Source organism: Lissotriton vulgaris, chromosome 1_1 (assembly GCF_964263255.1).
Source record: "Lissotriton vulgaris chromosome 1_1, aLisVul1.2, whole genome shotgun sequence".
In the NCBI taxonomy this organism is placed as follows: Eukaryota; Metazoa; Chordata; class Amphibia; order Caudata; family Salamandridae; genus Lissotriton; species Lissotriton vulgaris.
In genome coordinates, this window is record NC_141685.1 from 1,754,003,963 (window position 1) to 1,754,027,355 (window position 23,393).

At 42.9% G+C, this 23,393-nt stretch overlaps 1 protein-coding gene across 1 annotated transcript in view; it reads right to left on the minus strand.

Annotated features, from left to right (window-relative positions):
- XPOT (exportin for tRNA) overlaps nt 1–23,393 on the minus strand; it is a 566,463-nt gene that overhangs the window by 278,729 nt on the left and 264,341 nt on the right. Inside the window, exons 12-13 of the mRNA XM_086919056.1 lie at nt 13,295–13,419; nt 1,725–1,869 (exon numbers count right to left, since the gene is read on the minus strand). Of these exons, the coding sequence (XP_086775182.1) occupies nt 1,725–1,869; nt 13,295–13,419 (270 nt within the window). The remainder of the gene's footprint in view (nt 1–1,724; nt 1,870–13,294; nt 13,420–23,393) is intronic.

The window sequence follows — 23,393 nt, forward strand, 5'->3', positions numbered from 1 at the left end:
CAGATTGTCGCAGACTGCACTTAATATTGAACTGGAACAACACCACAGACCGTGCTTGGTGTAGAGCCTCGTGTCTACAATAACTATGCGTTCACAAAAAGAAAAACATGTGTAGCACGCTAAAGACTCGGAAATGCCACAAGAGGCACACAGTAGCATCAAACATGTTTTGGGCTAAAAAACAAATTGATATTTGGATGTGCGACAGAACAAAGGTTTTCACTGCAAGGCTGTACTTTAAAAAAAAGGAACACATTTTGTGTCACCTGATAGCTTTAAATATTTTTTATTTTATATGAACATAACAATTGGTGGAAATTCGCTCCTTTGATCTGCACTTTGAGGATATAGTGGGTGCAAGATCATGAAAAGTGTGAAAGTGTAGCGTTTGTTACAAGACATACTAAGCATGAGCTCATTGTGTGAGATACCCTAAGAGTGAAGGAAGGGACGCAGAGTGTGTGAAGTAGTAGCGTTTAAAAGAGGGCATGATGCACGTGTCGTATCTGAGGTAATTGCCGATTGCATGAGCGGTGGGCCTGGGTGGGGGTGGTGGAAGAAGAGACGACGGGGTAAATAATGTTAAATAAATATAAAGATAAAGAACAAGAGCGGCAGGGAAACTGAAAGTACGGCTGGCCACCGGCCAGCCATGAATAATTAGGGGAGGAGAAGCCGCACAGCACACGCTCGGAGAAGCCCTTTGATGTGCTGTGCGGCCGTGAAAAAATGCAATTAGGAGGGAGGGAGGCTGATGCGCATGCTTGTTTGGTCACGTGATTCACGTGAACTCAAAGAAAACCGCACGAACGAAACCCTTGGTTTCACAAGTATTTTGAGCACTTGAATTCTCGCACCGCTCAATGCGCTTGCGCGCATTGATAGGTCGCGAGACCTAAAAAACCTGAAAGGCACTTTAACATGTCATAGCAAATTTGTTTAAAATACAAAAGTATCATCCCATTGTGTACATGCAACCTCAAGAGTAAATCCACATTTGGCACGTTGTTAAAACACAAAAATATAAAATGCACAAAACTAACACTTCCAATTATTAATTGTAAAGGCATACTTGCCTGAAATGCAAATTAGAGCCACACTGTGTAAATTACTACTAAAAATGTACAAACTAACTATTTTTCGAATGAAAAACAAGAGAATTACAGTAAATGTTCTACCATGGCAACACAAACAAAAGGATAGGATTCAAAAGCGATGAAGTGAATGTTAGAATGTCTTGTTTTCTTAGCACTAACTGCCGTTAAAGGCTGCTCCTGAATATTTGACAGACAAGAGAAAATGCCAGAAAAACAGGTTGCACTGGTGGAAGGAGCAGTAGAGGTGGCGGTGCAAAAAAATGAAGAAGTTAAAACATCATGAACAAAGTGAGCAGCCATGATTAGTGGTCGAAACATTTTACGAAACGCGTTCTCTTGAGACTTTATATAGAGCTCAAAATTTGAGGTTCATCTCACTGAAGGACATCCATATTATGTCTGATAAGTATACTGCAAGTGTATATTGGTCGCCTGATTAAAAAAATGAAACATATATTCTTGTATATGGCATTTTACTGTCTGATATCTTATTCTCGTATGTCCTAAAGAAAAATAAACAAATTAATATCCGCTATAATTCAGTCTTGGAACAAGTTGTGCAGATCAGCTTTCACCACGAGAAGATTTTAAACACTGCAATAGCAGCAGGATGCGTTTGTTACGTACAGTTCTCATCATATCCTGTAGGGCACTGGCTTTGGCAATGTCTCCACTGAAATGAGCTCCGTGGGCAACTGGGAGGGCTTCACCAAGCATGTACAGCAACCGTATCGCTACTTCTACTTCCATGAATGGCTTAGATTGGCAATTTCTAAAAAAAAACACAAAAAAAACACATTTCTTTAGGCGAAGAAAGAACCCCAATTTATTTACATTTTATGAAGCAAAAAGACAACACTTCTCTGCCTTTTGTCTAGGTTCTCTATTACAAAATGTACATACATATATTTAAATTATTCTTTATCTCAAGTGCGTGCTGTTGGAGGACCAGATAACTTCCTTTTTTACCTAGTACGTTAAAGGGACATAGGTGGTGAGGTGAAGAAGGTACAATGTGGGTGGACGTTTTAGGACATTAATAGCTGGCTTTGCCTGGAACACTATCACAACTTTCTGGGGATTGATTGTCTCTCAGAACTAATGTCCTCACTCCCTTGTTGTCGCCTCAATTGGTACAATAAAAGGTCACATGTGCACATGAACTATCGGATGTCATCATGCACCTACAGCCTGCTAACCTTATAGCCCATTCTTGACACCTCAGACTTTGCTCTGTCTTCAGTTTACCCATGAAATGTCAGAATTAGGGCTGACATGTCTATCTACTGAATTTGAACACTTGACCGTATTTGTCTGGCGCCTCTGCTGGAAGAGTGTTTAACATGATCATTAAGATTTATGCAAATAAATATGCTTTAACTTTACTACTCCTCCAGTTTCACAATGCCAAGACTACCCCAGTTCAAATAATGTGTTTCTCTTATTGTATTTTCGTAAGCAATTTATATCCCCAGCATGCCCTCTGCCTTCACTTTCATAAGTTTTGATTGGAAACTTCACCTCGTGTTTCATACTACACAGCATTGTTTCAGTCAGTCTCTCAACTGGAATTTGCTGACTTTATGGCATTATGCATTAAACCTTTATTTGCCACTTCCAAACAACATCTTTAAAGAATCTCAAATAGAACACCAACAACTCCACAGTCCAATATAAGCCTCCTGTCAGCCACCTCCTTCCTGTTTTGTTTATGGCTACTGAGCAGTTAAGTATACGTTAATAATTGAGATTTTACTATTTGTATATTAAGTTTTTAAGGGAATGTATTATTATGTTTGTTGTGTGTAAATGAAAATCCAATGAATGGATTTATTTCTGTGGATATATCGTTTTTTATATGTCTTAAGAAAATTATGGGTGTTCAGTAATGATTGGTATTTTTGTTGCTCAAAAAGCTTTGCATGGTTTAATATTTATAATATAGTAACATTTTTAGGTAGTTGCTATTACTAAAACAAGTGACACCTTACGTATTTGTATGTGGATCGGTAAGGGCGAATTTTGGCTGTAGAAGCTTCAGCGTATGGTTGGAGCGGGCAGCCATCATTGTTAAGGGCAAGCACCACGTGGGACAGCATTTACTATGGGAATTGGAGTATTCTGCTTGCACACAGGGGTTTAGAAGAGGATTTCCGTGAGCGCTGTATTTGAAAAGACCAGTTTTGCTTAAAAGAAATTAAATAAACATGAAAACTAAGCCAGTTTTGAGAAAAGAGCATTTTGTCCACAATGTTTTACGAATTCAAGTTTTAAATTAATCTGACCATGTTTTTTCATAAATGAAAACATTTGGAGGGGTTTCTAATGGAAATTGCGGTTGGGTTTCGCAGCTTAGCAATGTCTGCTGGCAACTGTCACTACAGCGTTTTTCCAGTCAGGGCTACGAGTAGGAGTGAGGAAAGTGATGTGTTTATCAGTATTTGATAGAGTTTTGTTGGGATTCATCAAAGAGTGATTAGGTTTGTACAGATTGAAAGGTTTTCTTTAGATAACAGTACTTGTTTACTTAGGAATAGTTATTACTGAGATCCTTAAATAGGATTTAGGTTTGAATTATTTTTGGTACAGGCAGTTAGTTGCAACATGACTGAGCAGGTGGATAGTGGGTCTAGTCAGAGTCAGTGATCACGGTGTTAAAAAACAGTCAGTTTGTACAGGAGTCAGTGAGGATAGTGTTAAAAGAGAGGAAAAAAGGACCCATTGAGGAAGAGGATGAGCATTTTTCAATTTCAGAAGGAAGAGGATGAGCTGGAAGAGGATGAGCATTTTTCAATTTCAGAAGGAGAGGACATTTTTAGAGGTCTGGGAGTAATGCTAAAAAAAGAGGAAACGTGGTAGATCCACATGAAGAGAAAGGTGTCCCAAGCGGCTCACACAGAGTTTGCGTTCGAAGCAACATTATAGATGGGGAGGCTAATCCTGTGTAGGATGTGCAAGTAGATGAGTACATCTTGGACCTGGACTACAAGGATTCCTCGGATGAAGAATTTTGTGGAAGCACCTTGGGTAGGCAAACTAATAAGAGGTCTATTGTAGACCCTTTGGGGCAAAAATGATTTGACCCAACGGAGATTAGGCATTCACAAGGATCAGACTGGTGGTGACTAGATTATGTGGCTGATTACATTAAAAAATGGATAAGGTAGCCATTAGAGAAGAAGGAATGCAGTCTTATGAGGGCAGAAGGTTCTCGTCCTGTGTCAGAAATGTCGACCCTAAGATAATTACGTACCTTTATAAATAGGGAACAGATTCTCGCAAAGGTTTGGAACGCTCACTTAAGCAATGTGAGGATAAATTGCTGGATGTATTAGGTCATCTGGCGAGGATGTTTGATATGGTGGAGGAAGCATATGTTAAAGGTACAGACTCGGACATACATTTGCTAAGAGGCTGGTGCCAGCGAACAATTTGCTTTGCAATGCTAATGCTTGGTTGATTACTGTGAGTTGAAAGGCTGTACTCCTTCGAATTAACCTGAAGTTAGGCGAGTCAGCCAGAAAGAAGCAAAGTGAGGAGGCACATGAGTTACTGTTTGGAGAAGAAATAGTCAAGGCATTTGGAAAATATGAGCACACATTCATGGCTCAAGATAAGGAGCATTATTCAATGTGCAAGGTCTGCTCAGGCCAAATAGATTATGGGCTGGGAGGGCAACCTCTCAGCCATAGTTTTGTCAAGTCTAATATGCAAGGAGAGGGGTATAAAGAGGGGTCTAAGGTTTGTACAGTAGGTGTTTTTACCCTCATCGAGAGAGAGCGACCAGAACAAGGACAAGGGGTAGACAGTCATCTCCCTTGGGCACAGGTGAGTACGAACAGTATTTCTGGTTTTATTCACTTAAAGGTAGGAGGAAGGTTGAGATTCCCCATGGCGGGATGGAAGCATATCATAAACAATGTGTGGGATGTAGCCAAGGTTACGGGATATCAAATACAGTTCAGTGCAAACCCATTGCAAGCTCGGGAACGAAAAAAGCTTTGCTTCAACGATCAGTTACAGAAAGTAGTGGGTTGCGAGAAAGGTTCTATATATTGAGAAAGGTGCAATAAAGGAAGTAAATAACGAGGAAGCAGGCTTTGTAAGCACAATGTTTGTAGTAGAGAAGAAAGATAAAGGATGTTGCCAGGTGATACATTGAAGAGAATTACATTTTTTTGTGACTTACAGACACTTCAAAATGGAGCAGATTCATCTTCTCAGAGATGTGTTGTTAGAAAAAGATTGGTTGATAAACATGGATCTGAAGGATGCTTATTTCACCATTGTGATTGCGGAGCACAGTAAACCATATTTACAGTTCAGTTGGCGAGGGTAGTTATTTCAATCCCAGTGTCTTCCATTTGGTTTGTCCTCAGCCCCTGGATACTTTAAAGAGGTTATGAGGGCTGTTATAGGAAATTTAAGAGACAGGGGAGTCCGTCCGATAGTTTTATCTTGATGACCTTTTGTTAATGAATGAGTGTTCAACTATTGTGATGACTCAGATGTGCATGGTAAAGGAACTTTTAGAATCCCTAGGGTTTGTCATAGATCAGGAGAAGTCGATTTTGAAGCCCTCGCAGAGTCTAAAGTTTCTGTGTTTTGTTGTAGACACCGTATTGCCAGAAAAGAACATTCTGAAGATAAGGAAAGAAGTTAGGATGTCATGAGGAGAGACTTGGTCAAGTTGAGAAACATAGTCTCGGTGTCTTCTCTTCGGATCAAGCAGTGTTCCCAGGGCCACTTTATTACAGGGCCTTGCAGTGTCTGAAAACATTGGAACCGTGGATAGAGAATTTAGAAACTTGGAATGGATGAGCTATTTTTAGAATACAACTAGATTTGTGAATTAAAGACGGAAGCGGGCAATTTAGGATGAGGGTCAGGTGTTCAGCTCAGGAGACGGCTGGTGTATCGAGTTTGAACAAATGGAAATAAAACAAATTGTTTGGAGATGAAGGCAGGAATGTTTGTGTTGCAAAGTTTCAGATCTCAGTCCCAGCAAGCTTCAGTTTTGTTAAAGATGGACAATATTACAGCAGTTCCATATATAAATAGATTAGGGGACAGCAGGTCCAGTAGGTTGGCAGATTTAACAAATTAAATGTTGGAATTCTGCTTGGAGCACAAGGTTGAGTTGAGGGCCCAGTATTTACCAGGAAAATAGAACTGGATAGCAGATTAGAATTCCAGGAATTTTGTAGATTTGAGCAATTGAAAGTTAGACGAAGGTTATTTAATGAGGATACAGAAGTGCTTGGGGCACTTGCAGGCAGAACTATCTGAATCCAGGTGGACACATCAGTTAGGGAGTTATTTCAGTTGGAGACCGGATCCGGCGGCTCTGGCAGTAGATGAGTTTACCCAGGATTAGTCGATGAGGGGTTATGCATTCCTTCATTTTCCAATGATACAAAGAGTGTGTGTACAAGTGAGAAGGCAAAGATGTCAGTTGGTAACTCCGTTTTGAATGACTCAAGCTTGGCTCCCAACGGTAATGGAGATGACGGTAGGGGTTCCATATTTGAGAAGGTGTTGCAGGGAGTTGCTGAAAGGTGCAGAGCACAACATCCGTTGGTAGAGGCGAATTCCTCGACCTTCTAGTATGGAGAATATCAGGAAGATTCATCGATCTTTCGGAAACAGCTTCAGAATTGCGTCTTGGGCTTCAGGGACAAGCAAACAATATAGAAGTGTATGGAGTGCCTAGTTACGGTGGTGTCTGGCAAGGGATTTGGATCCTGTGGAAGCTGAGGAGGTAATGGTTGCAAAATATTTGGCAGATTTGCTTGAAATTGGTTTTTCATACTGAACTGTGAATTGTTACAGATCTGCAGTTGCTGCAGGTCATTCATTCTTTAGTGAATGGCATTTCTAATTCCAGAAGTCCTCTGATCTGTAGAGTTATGAATGGGATTCGTTTAAACAGACCACCTGTGGCGAGATGTGATTCAGTAAGGGATGTCAATTTAAATTTCACATTGTTTTAGGGATGGTCAGGTAATAGATATCTTGGTTTAAAGGAGCAGACTTGGAATTAAAACACTTAATTATGTTTGATTTCTATTAATAGAGTTTTTGATGTCATGGCCTTGAAAGTAAGCAGACGTTTTTATCAACCAGAAATGTTTTTTTTTTCAATTTGGAAACGAAATCAAACAACGTTGGAGTCAATGTCCTATCCTAGATATGATGGTAATCCAAAATGATATGTTGTGCACTGTTTGCAAGAATAGGAGTATAGAGTGAGTGAGAATACAAGTCATTGAACAGACCAGTTACTGATTTCTCATGTGAAACCATATTGTGGTGTCACAGCTGCTACGATAGCAAGATGGGTCAAGTCAGTCATGAAAGAGACTGGAGTGAAGGTACCTCAGTTTAAACCTCATTCTGTTAGAGGTGCGATGGTTAGCGAGGCATATATGTTTGGAGGTAGATTGGAAGAAATCTTGAAGGTGGCTGATTGGAACAATGCTGAAGTGTTTAGAAATTTTATTTCAAACCAGTATAACATGTTTCAAACAAAGTGTTATAAAGCTTTGAACACGCATAATGCTAGTCTCCTGTCTTGCCATTAATGGCAATTCTCAGAGGTTTCACTTCATAGAGAATCGTGATGTTATTAAAGACAAGGAAGCTAGCTTTATCCCTCCTACACACCCAGGGGTAGAGAGATATAGACATAGCATTTTAAGTATAAGTTGAGAAAGTGTTAGTCACCAAAGATGAGGATGTTTTGGGGATATTTTTTTCATTTCTTACAGGGAAATAAAGTTCAAGTTTGGATTTAACGGCTAAAGAAGAAGATTTTATGGAAAGCATCTGCACAAAAAAGGAAGAAGATGGCTGACAGGAGGCTTGAGTTCGTTGTGGGGTTCTATTCTATTGCTAGGTTGTTACTGTTCTATTTGAGATTCTTTAAAGGTGTTGCTTGGAAGTGGGAAATAAAGATTTAATGCATAATGCTAGTCTCCTAGTCTTTAATAAAAATCACGATTCACTATGCAGTGAAACCTCTGAGAATCAACATTTTCGTTGCTTTGGAGAGAATACCTGCAGAACTGGAAACGGTATTCAAGTCACATTAATGAAGTATTAAGTGCAGTCACCACTTCCCCTTCTCCGTTGGGTACACCTCTCCATTTGATCATCAACAGCACACACAATGCTCTACAATGTGTCACTCTGAAGACTTACTTTGACATTATCATTGAAGATGAACCTCAAATTCAGTCTCTGTACTCCCACCTTCCCTTGTTCCCCATTCTAAAAGTTACATGACAATTGTAGGCATTTAATGTTACCATGCTCGATAAACCATTCTATACATTTTTCAAATTGACCCTAATTTTTCACAGTTGAGCAGGGGTCTCCACAATATGATAGATTTTAGCGCCAACAGCAAACAGGAATTTGTGAACTTACTAACACCTTTGTGATGCCTGCATAACCTGAGCAGCCCGCTACCTCCTCCTCTCAGAATGAACTCCTTTCACCCATATAGTTGACTGACCACGATCCAGCTAGTTTTTAACCAAAATAAAAGACACTGTAATAAACAGTCCCTACATTTCAGAACTGCTAATTTTTTTCCACAAATTTGAAAACACCTAAAACGGAATTACAATACATTTTCTAATCATGAAGGGAAGGAGCTACGTCAGCAAACAAGATGGCTGCTTAGGCTCCCGGCTCCGACGACCTCCGTATCCCGCCACAATATCCTGCACATTATCCTGATTTTACGCCTAGCCTCTGTGTGCATGAACTTTTCCGCACTCCGATGGTGAAATCCGGAAACTTTTATCGGCTGGTTTGACGAAGTTCCATCGAGTTGAAGATTGTGGCCTACTCCAGCGATGAAGCCGGGGCCTAAAGTATTTTCACAGCCGGGCTGCAGTGCAACAACATCGTCCGTGAGACCCAGGCTGGGTCCGGTCAATCGGAGTGGAGGCTTTGTTTAAGCCCGAATTTGGCGGCGATCGTTTCTTTTGCTCAGCATCGATGGAGGAGTGATTCTGCTTGCTGTTGGCTGCGGGTGGGGGTCCCCATCCCGCGGACCCGGTACTGGGCCCGACGGAGTTCGGTCAGTCGGGGTCTCTGGCCTGCGGCCTTACCAGGTTGACTGTGGCTGCAAATAAAGACTGGTCACCCTCTGCATCTGCACGTTCGGGATCCTGTTTGTCCCCCCCCCCGAGGATGCCAGACTCACCCGGGGAGGTGATTGTGATTGGTGTCGGGCGTGAGACTATGGAGCGAACGGTGCTTGAGCCATCGCTGAGGTTAATACTGGCAGAAATGTGGGCGTTCCATTCACATGTGGATGTCTTATTGAGCAAATTGGACACGCGCCTATCTGAGATGCTCCTGGTGGAACCGGACCAGCCTCTCTGTTAGAACAGCAATCTGCAGTCATTCAAACCGCGGCCATTTTGACTCCGTGCGAGAACCCCGTGAAGAAGCAAGTATTGAAACCATCGGATGGTGCCCTGGAGGACGGTGTTCCCGAGGTTGTCAGTGTATTGCCGAACCTTCCACCACTATCGACTTTGGAGGTACCGAAAGTCGTTCCCCTCCCGGAAACTTTTGTTCGTGACTTTCCATTCATTTTGTGGTCGTCCTCTCCTTACTTGGTGACTTTACGACTCCTGGGCAAGATACATTGGGACTTTCCATTTGGGAGGGAGAGTTCTCCTGCGTCTGAAGATTTTGCGGACTCACTGCCTAGGAGATTGATTCTTGATGACTCCCTTTTCCTTTATTACTCCTTTGTGTGCCTTTGGGTCTCGCTGGGGGGGGTTCGTGTGCTGGTTCCGAAGGGCCATGGTTAAGATCAACCAGGTCGGGACGGGTTGGAGTGGCTTTTAAGGGTGTTCAACTTGCAACTGTTTGATCTAAGAGGCTGGGTGGTGTATCACGGTGCCCCTTAATTTCTTCTATAAGTGTTGTCATACCTTGGTCTTTTAGTGATAGGGGGTGTCGGTTTCTGGCGGGGGAACTAAAGGGGCTGGGAGCCCAAACGGATAAGCCCTCCTCCATTTTTTTTCCTACTTTTAGGGTTTTAGTTATTAGGGGCGACAGGCACGCTGCTAGTGGGGTTAGGCTGTAGCCATTTGCAGGGGTGCAGGGTGGAGGGCAGGAAAGGGTTTTTTTATTTTGCCTTTTTTTATTTCTACGGCCTTTTTCTTCCTCCCCTTTCTATTCCTTAAAGGATCAGTATAGCGGACAAATCATTCGGATTCTTATCGTGTATATTTAGTGCTTATGCTTTTATGATATCCTGATTCTCGGGTGGGCAGGCCCTGAGAACTGGCGCTCAACATTGAATGTATATCGTTTTGTTGTTTGCACCGATCCATATGCTTCGCGCCAATGTTCCATTATAGCGGTTATTATGTGCATATCCTGTCTCTTGTCCTGTCCCCCGTATTCTTCCGTTTGAATGTATGGCACTTGATCCTTTCTTAAATAATATAAAATGGAACCTCTGTCTTATCCTGGTACTTAGTTGTGCATTCTAATACAAGTTTTATCCTGAGTCGCTGCCGGACCTCAGGGTTGTCGGCTGATGAGCTGTGTCGTACTGTGATATAGGAGGTCTTAATTTTGTTTAGCGGCCGGCCCCTGCGGTTGTAGGCCCATGCTTGTATTTTTATTGAATGCTACAATAAAGGTTTTTAAAAAAAAAAAAAAATTCTAATCATGTTTCCTTATATTCATCCAGACAGTAACGCCTAGCCCATCGACATAATTTATATTGCACCCTATTTCAAGCATACTCTTGAATCAGAGCTTGCAACCATGCTAAGATACAGCACTCTAGCATGCCTTTTTCAATCATAGTACGGAGTAATATCCTGTAGATAAGGCCTCAGGCTGAGCAACAGTGACCAGAAGAATTGGGGTCCGCTGAGCCTTTAATCCAAGTTTTATTTTGACATAGCATTTCCCATGAGCACTGTGGCTGCTTTCAGCAGAAACTATTTTTCACTACACCTAGTAAAAAGACAAGTGTGAGTGCTATTAGATTCCAGAGTGCGAATTCTCACACTATAAGCTGAGTGACGGGTGAAGCCTCTCTTTTCTACTGCCTATAGGAGGCTGGTGTTTTCTTTATCGTGACACACCAGCTATTTTTACGGCAGAGCAGCACCATACATTGCGCTCTTTGCCTCAATGTTATTTTACGTTAATATAATTTGTGAAGCACACCATCACCAGGTCTCCTGGCACTAAATAATAAAGGCAGCCTTAAAGCTAGTATTGGATGATTAACAATGGATTAACAAAAGAAAAATGTTTGCAGAGCTTTGTATAAAGCAGAAATTCTCAGAGCACACCTGGAGGTCCTTGAGAAGAGCTTTGGACACATACAGAGAAAGACTGGTGCCAAGTGATGTTTTTACAGTATCAGGTAGCCTGAATGAGCAGATGCTTAGTGGAGCACAAGTTTCTAGAGGGATGACGTTTTAACAGATGTTTAAATATTAAGTAGTAGTCTTGTAGTAAAAAGAGTTTGATGAACATTGTGCAAGGTTTTGAAAATGATGTGTTGTTGGATAAAGGGTCAAAGATGGCCAAGGACGACCACAGTGCCTTTTTGCGTATTTCCGGACAAGCACTATAAATTATCTCAAAACAACATGATTGTTTTCACTGGGTATAGGAGGACATAAAAAGAGGAGCAGGTGTCAAGAAAATACATATTTCACCATTTTAACTCTAATAGACACATTTGCTCTGTACTACACAGAAAGCTGCTGAATGGAATTACACCAAACTTGACATAAAATTTGATATTTTTTAAATTAGTGTTTCGTGCTTGGTTTAATGTCAATCAGTTCAGTAGTTACTGATAAATTAACATTGAAAAAGTGTCTTGAGAGGGTTCAAATTCATGTGACCTATTAATCAGGTTCTGGAATGTTGCTCTGAAACCAGTCCACAAACTTAGGTTTGCAGACCATTTGTGAATCCAAATTAAACCAAATACTTTATCTTGATTGTATGAGTGAGCTTTTTTTTCCAGCCATCCATTTCAGGTGCCAATCCAAACCCAGGTCCGCAGACCCAAAGTTTCCATATCCGCTAATCGCATCTTGAAGAAAAATGTTGCAACTCCTACTCAGGATTCAAGGAATTGGTCCCCATTTCCTGAAAAATATTAACCAAGGAGGCATAAGATGATTGGAGGAGCATCACCTGACCCTCTGGTTCAGGTGGGGGACCTCAAAGAGATCTTCTGCAATTATAATAAAACATGTGCCGATTTTGCGCAAAGTTAAGGAATCCTGAGGCTGGGTTGGCGGCCCCAGTATGGCACCGGACGTCTGTGATCCAGGTCACAACAGCCATGCTAACTCACACACCAAATGCAATGTTTATGACTTCATAATAATTACACTAATAAGTAACAACACTTATTCTTCTTCAAATCTAGAGGAAAATGTACAAAAGGACATCTCACAAAGTAACATATTTGGTGTAGATTTGTCAAACGTTTAAAGGTAATAATGGGGGAGTGTTCACAAAATTATTTTTCACACTCTTAAAATGGGATCACTTATATGAGATTTTTATCTGTGCTTATGCTGAAACCACTGAACTGAGAGTGATCAGATTTTTGGCGAAGAAGCCTTTCGGTCATTCTGTGCGTTTTATATGCTGACACACACCCAGATTGCCTAAGGGTGACACTGTGTTAAAGCAAATTTCTCCTTGCAGGTGAGGGAGGCCTCCGACTCCCCTTCCTCAAATGTGAGGTAAATTAAATGGTGCTATACCACCACTAGCATTGTCCACCCTCATATTTCCATATCAGCCACAATTAAAACACAGACACATCATTATTGGTTCACACAACCAACACAACATACTTACACGCTGTCAATAGAACAAGGACTTAGTCCCGTTCATATGATATATTGACACACCAAGATATGTACATACACCAAAGAACATATACAAGAAAGGAACAATAGCATAAATATATTTCTTTGTTTCTTTCTATGAACATACTGAAGAATGCTTACATTAAACAAATTAGAATCCTATAGAGAAACATGGTTAGGAGTGCAAAACAATAATGAATTCCCACTGTTCTCACGGTTTGCTCCTAGCATATACAATGCATCAAAGAAAAGATCAGCGTACCCCCCAAAAAACTAAAAAAAGCAAAACTCCTGACTTACTGAACTGTAGTGTTAAATACTCTCTGAACCGAAGTCAACAACAGCTCTGGGGTGACCTGAGCCACTCTGTCCAACAGCAATTTCAGTTGTTTCCTGTACTCAACAAACATAGCTTCATCTTCGCCCTGTAAAATGTTAAAGTTCAACAAATTAGATTAAACAGAATTGCCTGACAAACTTTCTCTTGAGAAAACAAAACAAAAACAGGACTACGTATGGAAACCGTTAAAACAAAATGGTAAAAAGAAATTCCAGCCACAAATCTTTTAAATACTAATAATAGTTGCTTATGTGATCGCCCCTAAAAAACACCTGCCCTCATAATGAGCCAGAAGACCTAAAACCTTAAAAGCTTTAACCAAGTAAAGGATGTTTACTAATAAAACCACTTTCCCAAATAAAAAGATTTCTCAGACATACCCACTAGAAAGGTCCCAGATACCTGAAAATAGGTATAGGTCTAAGTTTCCCTTTATTTAGTAATAATAAAAACATAGTTTGTGTACCCCAAAGAGTGGATTAATCTTTGAAAAAGCACAACAGTCCTGAAAGGAACTGACATCCACCCAAATCCTTGTGTACAACAACAGGCATTATGAGCCCGGAGCTACTAAACATATTGCAACATTTGCATATGAAGTCTAATGAAGCATTATGAACACCACAACAAGAGCCTAGATGTTAGGTTTTCGTATGGAGTCCTTGGGGCAGAGGGCATCAGAAGGGAGAATCATGCGGTATCACATTATTACCATTTGATGTGCGAAACTGGAAAATACCATGTGGTGAATACTACAACCCTTGGTATCGTTATTTACTGGATACAGCAAATATTGATGCATATGGAATTATATCAATGTCCTAAATTAAAGTTTAATAAGTATATTACTTGTCTGCAAACAGGAGGAATAGATTAGTAAGAGTCTATGTAGTAGGGAGCAAGGCTAGAACAGTAAAGAAGGAAACTACATCGACTCACAAGACTCATCTTACTTTGCTTACCCTTGCTTTTCCCCTAGTTCACAGTGGCCTCCAGACATGGACTAATATTGCTTACTCTCCAAACAGTATGCAAACGGCAAGGTATCTTGACCATTCCTTTGATTTTCATGAGATATGTACCTTTACTATTTTCTTTACCTTAATTATTTTTCTTTCCCTCTTCATTTGTTTGCTCGAAAACATAAGTGATCAATCTTTTTTTTCTTGCAAGTTAAACATTGAGCTAGAATAATTATCATTGGATGAAGTCCATGTGTAAACACAAAGGCAGAAAGAAGGGAACATCTCTTGCAAAAAAAAGTACTGCTGTATGGCATCATATTGGTAAGCCAGTACTACTAGCACAATAACAGCATTAACAAGCATTTGCAATGCAATAGGTCTCGCTTTTGTGAGAGTTTAAGCTATTGGCATTGTAAATGACAATGCCTTTTATTTATATTTTATTAAAAGTCAACACATAATTTAAAGGAATTGTCATTTACAATGCCAATAGCTCAAACTCTTGTAAATGCGAGACCTATTGCATCGTAAATGCCAGACCTATTGCATTGCAAATGCTTGTTAAAACTATAACCAGGGACCATTTTAATAGTTCCTTATAGCACTTGACATGCGCAGTTAATTGCATTTGCTGTTTGGAGTGACCTCGATAATGGACTAATTTAATAATAGCTTCTTGGGTTGTGGGGAGGGAGGATTTTATGTTCTTTGTATCATGTATTATTTATGTATTCTGTATTTTTATCCCCTACGAGTTTCTATTGGGATTAATTTCTCTTAAGAATGTAGTGCTTCTGTGGACTCACTACTTTTTGATGTTATAAGAAATAAATAAATGTGATTGTTGGTAAGATAGCACAGTAGGTTAATGCACGCTGCAAAGTTATGTGAAACCGGAAGGCTCTCCCATCACGTCCAGCAGGGGCCACTCATCTTTTTTATTGTTTCGAAATGATAAAAAAAAGTATACCGCTAAACTGGGATAACAGCAGTGAGGATTTACAACTCTTCCAAGTTGTAAACCTGCGAAAGGCAGGATGCTGGACTCTGTAGTCAGAGTAAGATAGGAAGGTGGCACTAGAGAACAGGGAGCAGTTCTTGCACCGGTGACCAGTGTGGCTTTCACTATTGGGTGGCGAGTAGCTGGCATTATGATGTATGTGAAACTGGCAAGGCTGGCGCCGATGAAGAGGGAAGCCTTGATACCAAATGGGGAGTAGGGAGAGGCACCAACGGCTGGGCTGTAAGAGTAGGTGCAGACAAGTGTGTGCAAAAAGGACACTCCTGAGCATTTTGGGGAGCTGTTACAGGTGGCAGTGTTGATGTAAGGAGATCGCCCCTATGGCACTGGTGGGCGCTGTAAGAAAGTGAGCCGGTAGACCTTGGAAAGAACAGCTAGCACAAGTGAATATTTTGAGGAGCTTACAATGGTGGGAAGTGTAAATTAGCACCTGCAGGTAGTTTAGGGAGGTGGCACAGGTGGAAAGGTTGGAGAGCTGGCATCCGTGAGCAGTGTAAAATGGCACGGGTAGGGTGGACAGTCTGAGGCAGTGGAATGATGATGAGAGGACAGTGCGAGGAGCAAGCACTCATGGGAAGTTCTGACACAAGGCAAGTTTGCACCCACTGGCAGTGTTAGCACCGCTGGGCAGTGTGAGAAAGCGGCATGGAGGGCAGTGTGTGGAGTTCGGAGAGTTATGAGTCCTGACTGAGTTATCGGAGATGGCAGCACCTGTTCTGGCCGCTGTGCATCATTTCTCGCCTTGGTTACTTCGGTCTGACCCTTTTCTCACCAGAACCGATTCCACACGCCACTTTTTCCAGGCGCTCGGAGCAGATCAGCCTTAGTGCGCTGCTGCACACAGCGCTCACTTACTCTCTACCTGCCGAAGAGGAGGCGAACCCTGTGACCGTCAGGGCATGGAGATCGCTGCAGCCGGTAGCAGATGTGATGGGACCCCCTCAAGACTCAATCAGGCCAGGGAAAGGAGGGGAATGAAATGTCACACTAAACAGAACAGATTTCCCTCAATGGCCACACAACTCTAATGTAGATATATCTCTATTTTAACATGAAATATTGATGACAAATTCACAACAATGTATTTCATTTCCTTCAAGAAGTATAAAGTTTATTTAATTTTCTCTAAATTATCATTTCTTTTTTATATAGGAATCTCTTCTCTTATTTAATCACAAGTAGAAAATTACTTTTTTTTTTTTAAAGTTTTTTTTAACAGACATTTTTGGATTCAAATAAAGCAAAAAGGAGAAAAAAGACATAGTAAAATACATACAATACATGATTATATACAAAAAATATATTTCCTTATACAGTACAAACAGTTTATTGCGCCCCTGGTAAAAAACAATCTATCAAAGCATTCTCACACATTCACAACCCAACCACATACATCACCACACCATCTGAAACAAGGAGACTGAATCATGTATGGCAGAGACACCCTGCCAATATACAGGTCTCAAGACTTCGTATGAGACCCCGCACTTGGTCGACGCGTGTTTCGGCGGCTCAAGGCCACCTTCTTCAGGACCTCTTCCAGATAAACAAACCAAATATCCAGGGGACGTTAAAAAGAGTATATATATTGATGCAGAAAGGGTTTCTATGGTTATATCCTGTACTTATTCCGGTTTTCCTAAGTTATGCGTCTTTCAATATCGCTTTCCCTAAGGAAGATGCGGAAAGGTCATACAGAATCTTTTCACCGGGTCAAGTCATTGTATTCTCTTCAACTATTAGAGCAGGCTGGTTTTCTCCATAGTCATGGTGTCTTCTATACATAGCTTCTATTTTTAGGCGGTTTATATAAAGGTGCTTACAAGTATATATGGAGTATCTTAGTTTCCAAGTGAATGCCGGCCAGCGTGTCCTACTTCGCAACCCGATCGCTGCAGCCGGAACATAAACTCAGTCTGCTATCTTACAGCCAAACAGGCAACCCAGACAGGCCTGTCATTGACTGAATGCAGAAAGAGCACAGTCAATGCTGAGCCTACGGGGGAAGGGAAAGTGTAAGTATGAGATGCGTGCGCTGTTCCGCCGGTTTCTCTGCCGAAGGGAGACAGGAGTAGGCATGCGCGCATAGGAGATGTGAAGGCGTACAGAGGGCACATCTCCTGGTTACGCGTGCCACCTTCTGTCTCCCTTCGGCAGAGAAAGCGGCGACTATAGGTCTCGCCAAGGCTAACTTTTACATTCTGAGGGGGGTGAGTCCTTCCTGTTATTGTATTTAATGATCATCAAGGCGGAACTGTAATGTGTGTCATTTTTCTTTATTCATAAATGCACAATAAAGTTGTTCAAAAACTGAGGGAGCGGGAGGGACTCTGCAACAGAGGGTGCAGGGAGGGAAGCAAAGGGAGTCTAGAACATGAAAGAGAGTGGAGGCGAACAAACAAGAGAGCATAACGTGGAGGTGCAGCGCAAGGGAGGCGGCAGAAAGGTCGAAGCTGTATAAATGTGAAAGCATGCGTAAGAGTGTCACAAAGGACAGAGTTGTGGAAAACAACATGTTTATAATGTTTAGAAAAATGTGCTGGAAGAAATGAGAAAAGAGAGCGGGGGAAATGACGTCTCAGGTTAGTCTTTCACAACTAGACAGCTGCAGTCTGGCAGGCTTTGACCTAAAAATAGGGGCTTGCCCGCATGCCAAATGCACGTGCAGTTTCAGTGAGTAAAGCTCCAATCTTAAAAGCAGTTTCTGGATCAACCAGCGGGTGGCATGGGACCCCACATGTTGAGAACCGGCAAAAGACAACGATATTTCCAAATTCTGAAGTCACTAGCTCTCTGGAGCATACCGTGGAGGTGCAGCGCAAGGGAGGCGGCTGGAAGGTCGAAGCTGTATAAATGTGAACGCTGAGCCATCTGTGGGGAGGGAAAGTGAAAGTACGCAATGCGCGCGCTGTGCCGCCGGTTTCTCTGCTGAAGGGAGACAAAGCGTTGGCACGCGCGGACAGGAGATGTGCACACGTACTGAGTGCACATCTCCTGTCCGTGCGTGCCAACGCCTGTCTCCCATAGGCAGAGAAAGGGGCGACTATAGGTCTCTCCAAGGCGAGCAGCGCATGCGCTGCGTCGCTAAGGAGAGACCTAAAACAAGCATTGGAAATGCAATAGGGCTCGCATTAGGAAAGTTTGAGCTATTGGTCTTATAAATGAATTTTTTTTATTTATGTGTTATTTTTTAAACTAGCTAAATTTTTAGCTTTGTCATTTACAATGCCAATAGTTATAACTTTCGCAAACACCTATAGCATTTGTAATGCAACATGTTTTGTATTTACGTGACTTAGATGTATTGATATTACAAATAACAATGGCTTTTAATTTTTTTAAATAATTAATACTTAAATAAGTTATTTAATTTGTAATGGCAATAGCTTAAACTTTTGTAAATAACTTTTGTCAAGATTATGTACAGTGTTTTATATTGTGACGAAAATCCAAGAACAGAAGTGAAATATTTAACATCTTTTTGTGATTTGTAATAAAGCATGAAAGCTTGAAAACAGCTTGAAACATTGAAAGAACACATTTGAACCAGTGATGCTGTGGTTGGGCTGAGTGATGCTGTGGTTGGGCTGAGTGATGCTGTAGTTGGGCTGAGTGATGCTGTGGTTGCGCTGAGTGATGCTGTGGTTGCGCTGAGTGATGCTGTGGTTGCGCTGAGTGATGCTGTGGTTGCGCTGAGTGATGCTGTGGTTGCGCTGAATGATGCTGTGGTTGCGCTGAATGATGCTGTGGTTGCGCTGAGTGATGCTATGGTTGCGCTGTGTGGTGGGTGCATTGGTGGAGCTGGGTGCATCGGTGGAGCTGTGTGGTGGGTGCATCGGTGGAGCTGTGTAGTGGGTGCATCGGTGGAGCTGTGTGGTGGGTGCATTGGTGGAGCTGGGTGCATCGGTGGAGCTGTGTGGTGGGTGAATCGGTGGAGCTGTGCGGTGGGTGCATCGGTGGAGCTGTGCGGTGGGTGCATCGGTGGAGCTGTGCGGTGGGTGCATCTGTGGAGCTGTGCGGTGGGTGCATCTGTGGAGCTGTGCGGTGGGTGCATCTGTGGAGCTGTGTGGTGGGTGCATCTGTGGAGCTGTGTGGTGGGTGCATCTGTGGAGCTGTGTGGTGGGTGCCTCGGCAGAGCTGTGTGGTGGGTGCATTGGTGGAGCTGGGTGCATCGGTGGAGCTGTGTGGTGGGTGCATCGGTGGAGCTGTGTAGTGGGTGCATAGGTGGAGCTGTGTGGTGGGTGCATTGGTGGAGCTGGGTGCATCGGTGGAGATGTGTGGTGGGTGCATCGGTGGAGCTGTGTGGTGGGTGCATCTGTGGAGCTGTGTGGTGGCTGCATCTGTGGAGCTGTGTGGTGGCTGCATCTGTGGCTGCATTGGTGGAGCTGTGTGGTGGGTGCATCGGTGGAGCTGAGTGGTGGGTGCATCAGTGGAGCTGTGTGGTGGGTGCATCGGTGGAGCTGTGTGGTGGGTGCATCGGTGGAGCTATGTGGTGGGTGCATCGGTGGAGCTGTGTGGTGGGTGCATCAGTGGAGCTGTGTAGGTGGAGCTGTGTGGTGGGTGCATCGGTGGAGCTGTGTGGTGGGTGCATTGGTGGGTGCATCGGGGGAGCTGTGTCGGTGGAGCTGTGTGGTGGCTGCATGTGTGGAGCTGTGTGGTGGGTGCATCAATGGAGCGGTGTGGTGGGTGCATTGGTGGAGCTGTGTAGGTGGAGCTGTGTGGTGGGTGCATCGGTGGAGCTGTGTGGTGGGTGCATTGGTGGAGCTGGGTTGTGGGTGCATCGGTGGAGCTGTGTCGGTGGAGCTGTGATGTGGCTGCATGGGTGTAGCTGTGTGGTGGGTACATCGGTGAAGCTGTGTGGTGAGTGCATCGGTGGAGCTTAGTGGGTGCCATTGGTGGAGCTGTGTGGTGGGTGCATTGGTGGAGCTTAGTTGGAGCATCGGTGGAGCTGTGTGGTGGGAGCATCGGTGGGGCTGTGTGGTGGGTGCATCGGTGGAGCTGTGTGGTTGGTGCATCGGTGGAGCTGTGTGGTTGGTGCATCGGTGGAGCTGTGTGGTTGGTGCATCGGTGGAGCTGTGTGCATCGGTGGAGCTGTGTGCATCGGTGGAGCTGTGTGGGTGGAGCTGTGTGGTGGGTGCATCTGTAGAGCTGTGTGGGGGTGCCTCGGTGGAGCTGTGTGGTGGGTGCATAGGTGGAGCTGTGTGGTGGGTGCATCAGTGGAGCTGTGTGGTAGGTGCCTCGGTGGAGCTGTGTATGTGGGTGCCTCGGTGGAGCTTGTTTATTTTTTGCAGTGGGGGGGATCATTTAGAAAATGCATGCTACAGCAAAAAAAGGAAAATTCTGAAAAGAGTGGTTGTATAGTTTTCTAACCGTTCTAGTGTGCTGGACACAAGGGAGTGGCAGACTTCAAGCCGTAGCGAAAGCAATAAAAGAAAATCCACAAAGCGGGGATAGGGTGTGGTACTACAGGCTGTTGCTAGGTGTTTCTCTAGACCTGTATTAGCCACATAAGGTACTGCACCCTGCAATCCTGAAGAATCCAATCAAAAGAATGCTGATGAGTATAAAAAAAAATGGTGATCCTCCTCAAATGCGAAATAATGTAACTTATCCGTGCATTAGCTCACTGGAGGCTGGAGTTCAGCGTTTTGATCTGCTTTCTGCCACACATGGGCCACGCATTATGAAAACGGAATTCTTATAGTTTGATGAGGATTGTGTCGGGAAAAGAATCGTTTACCGCAGTGGTTCCCGCCAAGCAAAAACAAAACAGGCTCTCCATTTATGCTCCCTTTTCTAGGGCTGCACGTTTAGGCATTAGTCCTTTTCTTCTTCTGTTGCAGTCTCTTGGCACTAAAGTAATATGGACGGGGTGTTCTACTGTGCCTGACACAAGGGAGTCTCGGACTCCCAGTACTAGCCTAAGCAAAAATAGAAAATACACAAAGCAGGGAAAGGGTGCAGTATCACAGGTTGTTACTAGGTGTCCCTCTGGCGTTTTAAAGGTACCTCTATTAGCCACATAAGTGCACCCTGCAATCCTGAAGAATCCAATAAGAAGCACACCGATGATTAAAATGTCACGCAGTATAAAACAAAATACTGATACTGTATGGTGAGCATCATGTCAGGAAAAGAGAAATGCTTAAATCAGTGGTTCCCGGCAAGAGTTAATGATAGCCCAGGAAGATGCTGGCAAGCAAAGTCTTCCAATACGTCTCTCTTGATGCTGACAAGCTACCCGACTTTACTAACTGTATGCTCGAATAGGAGAGAAAGGGCCCCCCCCGTGGCTGAGCAGCCATCACACAGAGCTTTTATTGCGGTGCAGCGAGGAGCGGGAGCAGACCCCTCGGTTGTATTATAGTGTCCCGAAAACAATGTACCAGCCGGCACTGAACAACACTGTGTGCGGGCGGAGACAGGTAGTGCACCTCATTGGTCGTATAGTGCCCCTGGGAACCTTCTGCGAGCCTTGAGCACTTCCTGTATAGAAGCGTTGCTGATATTTTTGGAAGCCTTGATTCACTATTCACTGTGATCGATTTATTTGTAATACAAATATGTTTAGTGTCCGTGCACGTGGATTTCAGCCGCACTCGTTATGTGAAGTAACAGCATTTTCATTAAACGACATACTGCTGAAGGAACTACGGTTTGCGTAGCTGTTTATGTAACGAAGTTTACAGATCAGTTTATTATAAAATCACACAGGACGGAACTTCATGGTCTAACAGGCGTGATGTAAAGTACGGCCGGCCGGCTGGCCGGCCGTGAATAATTAGAGAAGCTGTGGGAGGGAGGCTGGGCTGCCTTTGATGTGGTAATGCGAGGCAGGCAGGCAGGCGGCTGGTGGCATTGTGCACGCGCTTTTTAGGGCTTGCGCTTGCGCAATGACCTAAAAAGCACATGCACTTAAAGAAATCGCCAGTGGAATCGCCAGTGGTGATTAAACACTGAATAAGCCACATTAGAGCTTCGCCAGCGATGCGCAGAAGCGCATCAGCAGGCGAGCCCTAAAAACGTGGTACAAAGCAGTAAACCAGATTCAGCAGCAGGATGTTCGAGGATCATGAGACAATAAAATCTGAGCTCCCTTCAAAGTTGTGTATCACCATTCGCAACTATGTTCTCAAGTGGATGAATAATGAGGATCTTGTAGTCGACTGCTGTAGCTAAGGTGAGACCCCAGATCCTTAAGTTCAACAAAGGTCAGCAATTCAGTCATAAGAATGCATGACAAACTCAGTAGTGGAAAGAGAAGCCAAAATCGGAGATAATGAAAAAATGTATTTATAAAACAGATATAACTACAATGCAAACATAGACACTGCCTACAATAGGCCATTTGAAAAGTTTCACTTTGCATCAAAAATTTGACTGGAATTGGCACTAAGGGCCATATGTATCAACATCCTTATTTACGATTGAGAATCGCTAAATGCTATGTATGTAGAATTTGCAATACATTTTGTGAATCCTACATATTCCTTAATTGCGAATCTCAAATTGCGATTCGTAATTAAGGAATACCTCCCCATTCATTCCTATGGGCCTAGAGGCCCATAGGAATGAATGGGAAGACATTCTCAATTTGAGATTAGCAATTAGCGAATCGCAAATTGAGAATGCTATTTCAAGGGTGCAGGGGTGTCAAAATGACACCCTGTTGCACCCCTGAAATAAGCATGGGTGCCCATGTGACTCACATACATGCCCTAAGGGCATGTATGTGCTTCACATTGCACTTTGAAAAATGCTAAAAAGTGCATTTTTCAAAGAAATCGCAAATTACCACCAAATTGAAGTTGGTGGTAATTTGCGATTCCTTAAGGCCAAATTGCACTTTTTAATTTTTGCGATTCCTTATTTTGCACGCAGATTTGCCTTCATACATACCATTTGGCAAAATTGCGATCGCAAACGCCGAAATTCTGCAAATTTCGGCGATTGCGAAGGCAATTTTGCTTGCTACATATGGCCCTTAGTAATCTTGAACTTTTGAATGTTACACTTTTCAAATTCCTGTGAGCTAGACAAACATCTGCCGTGATGAGAAGAAAATATTTAGAA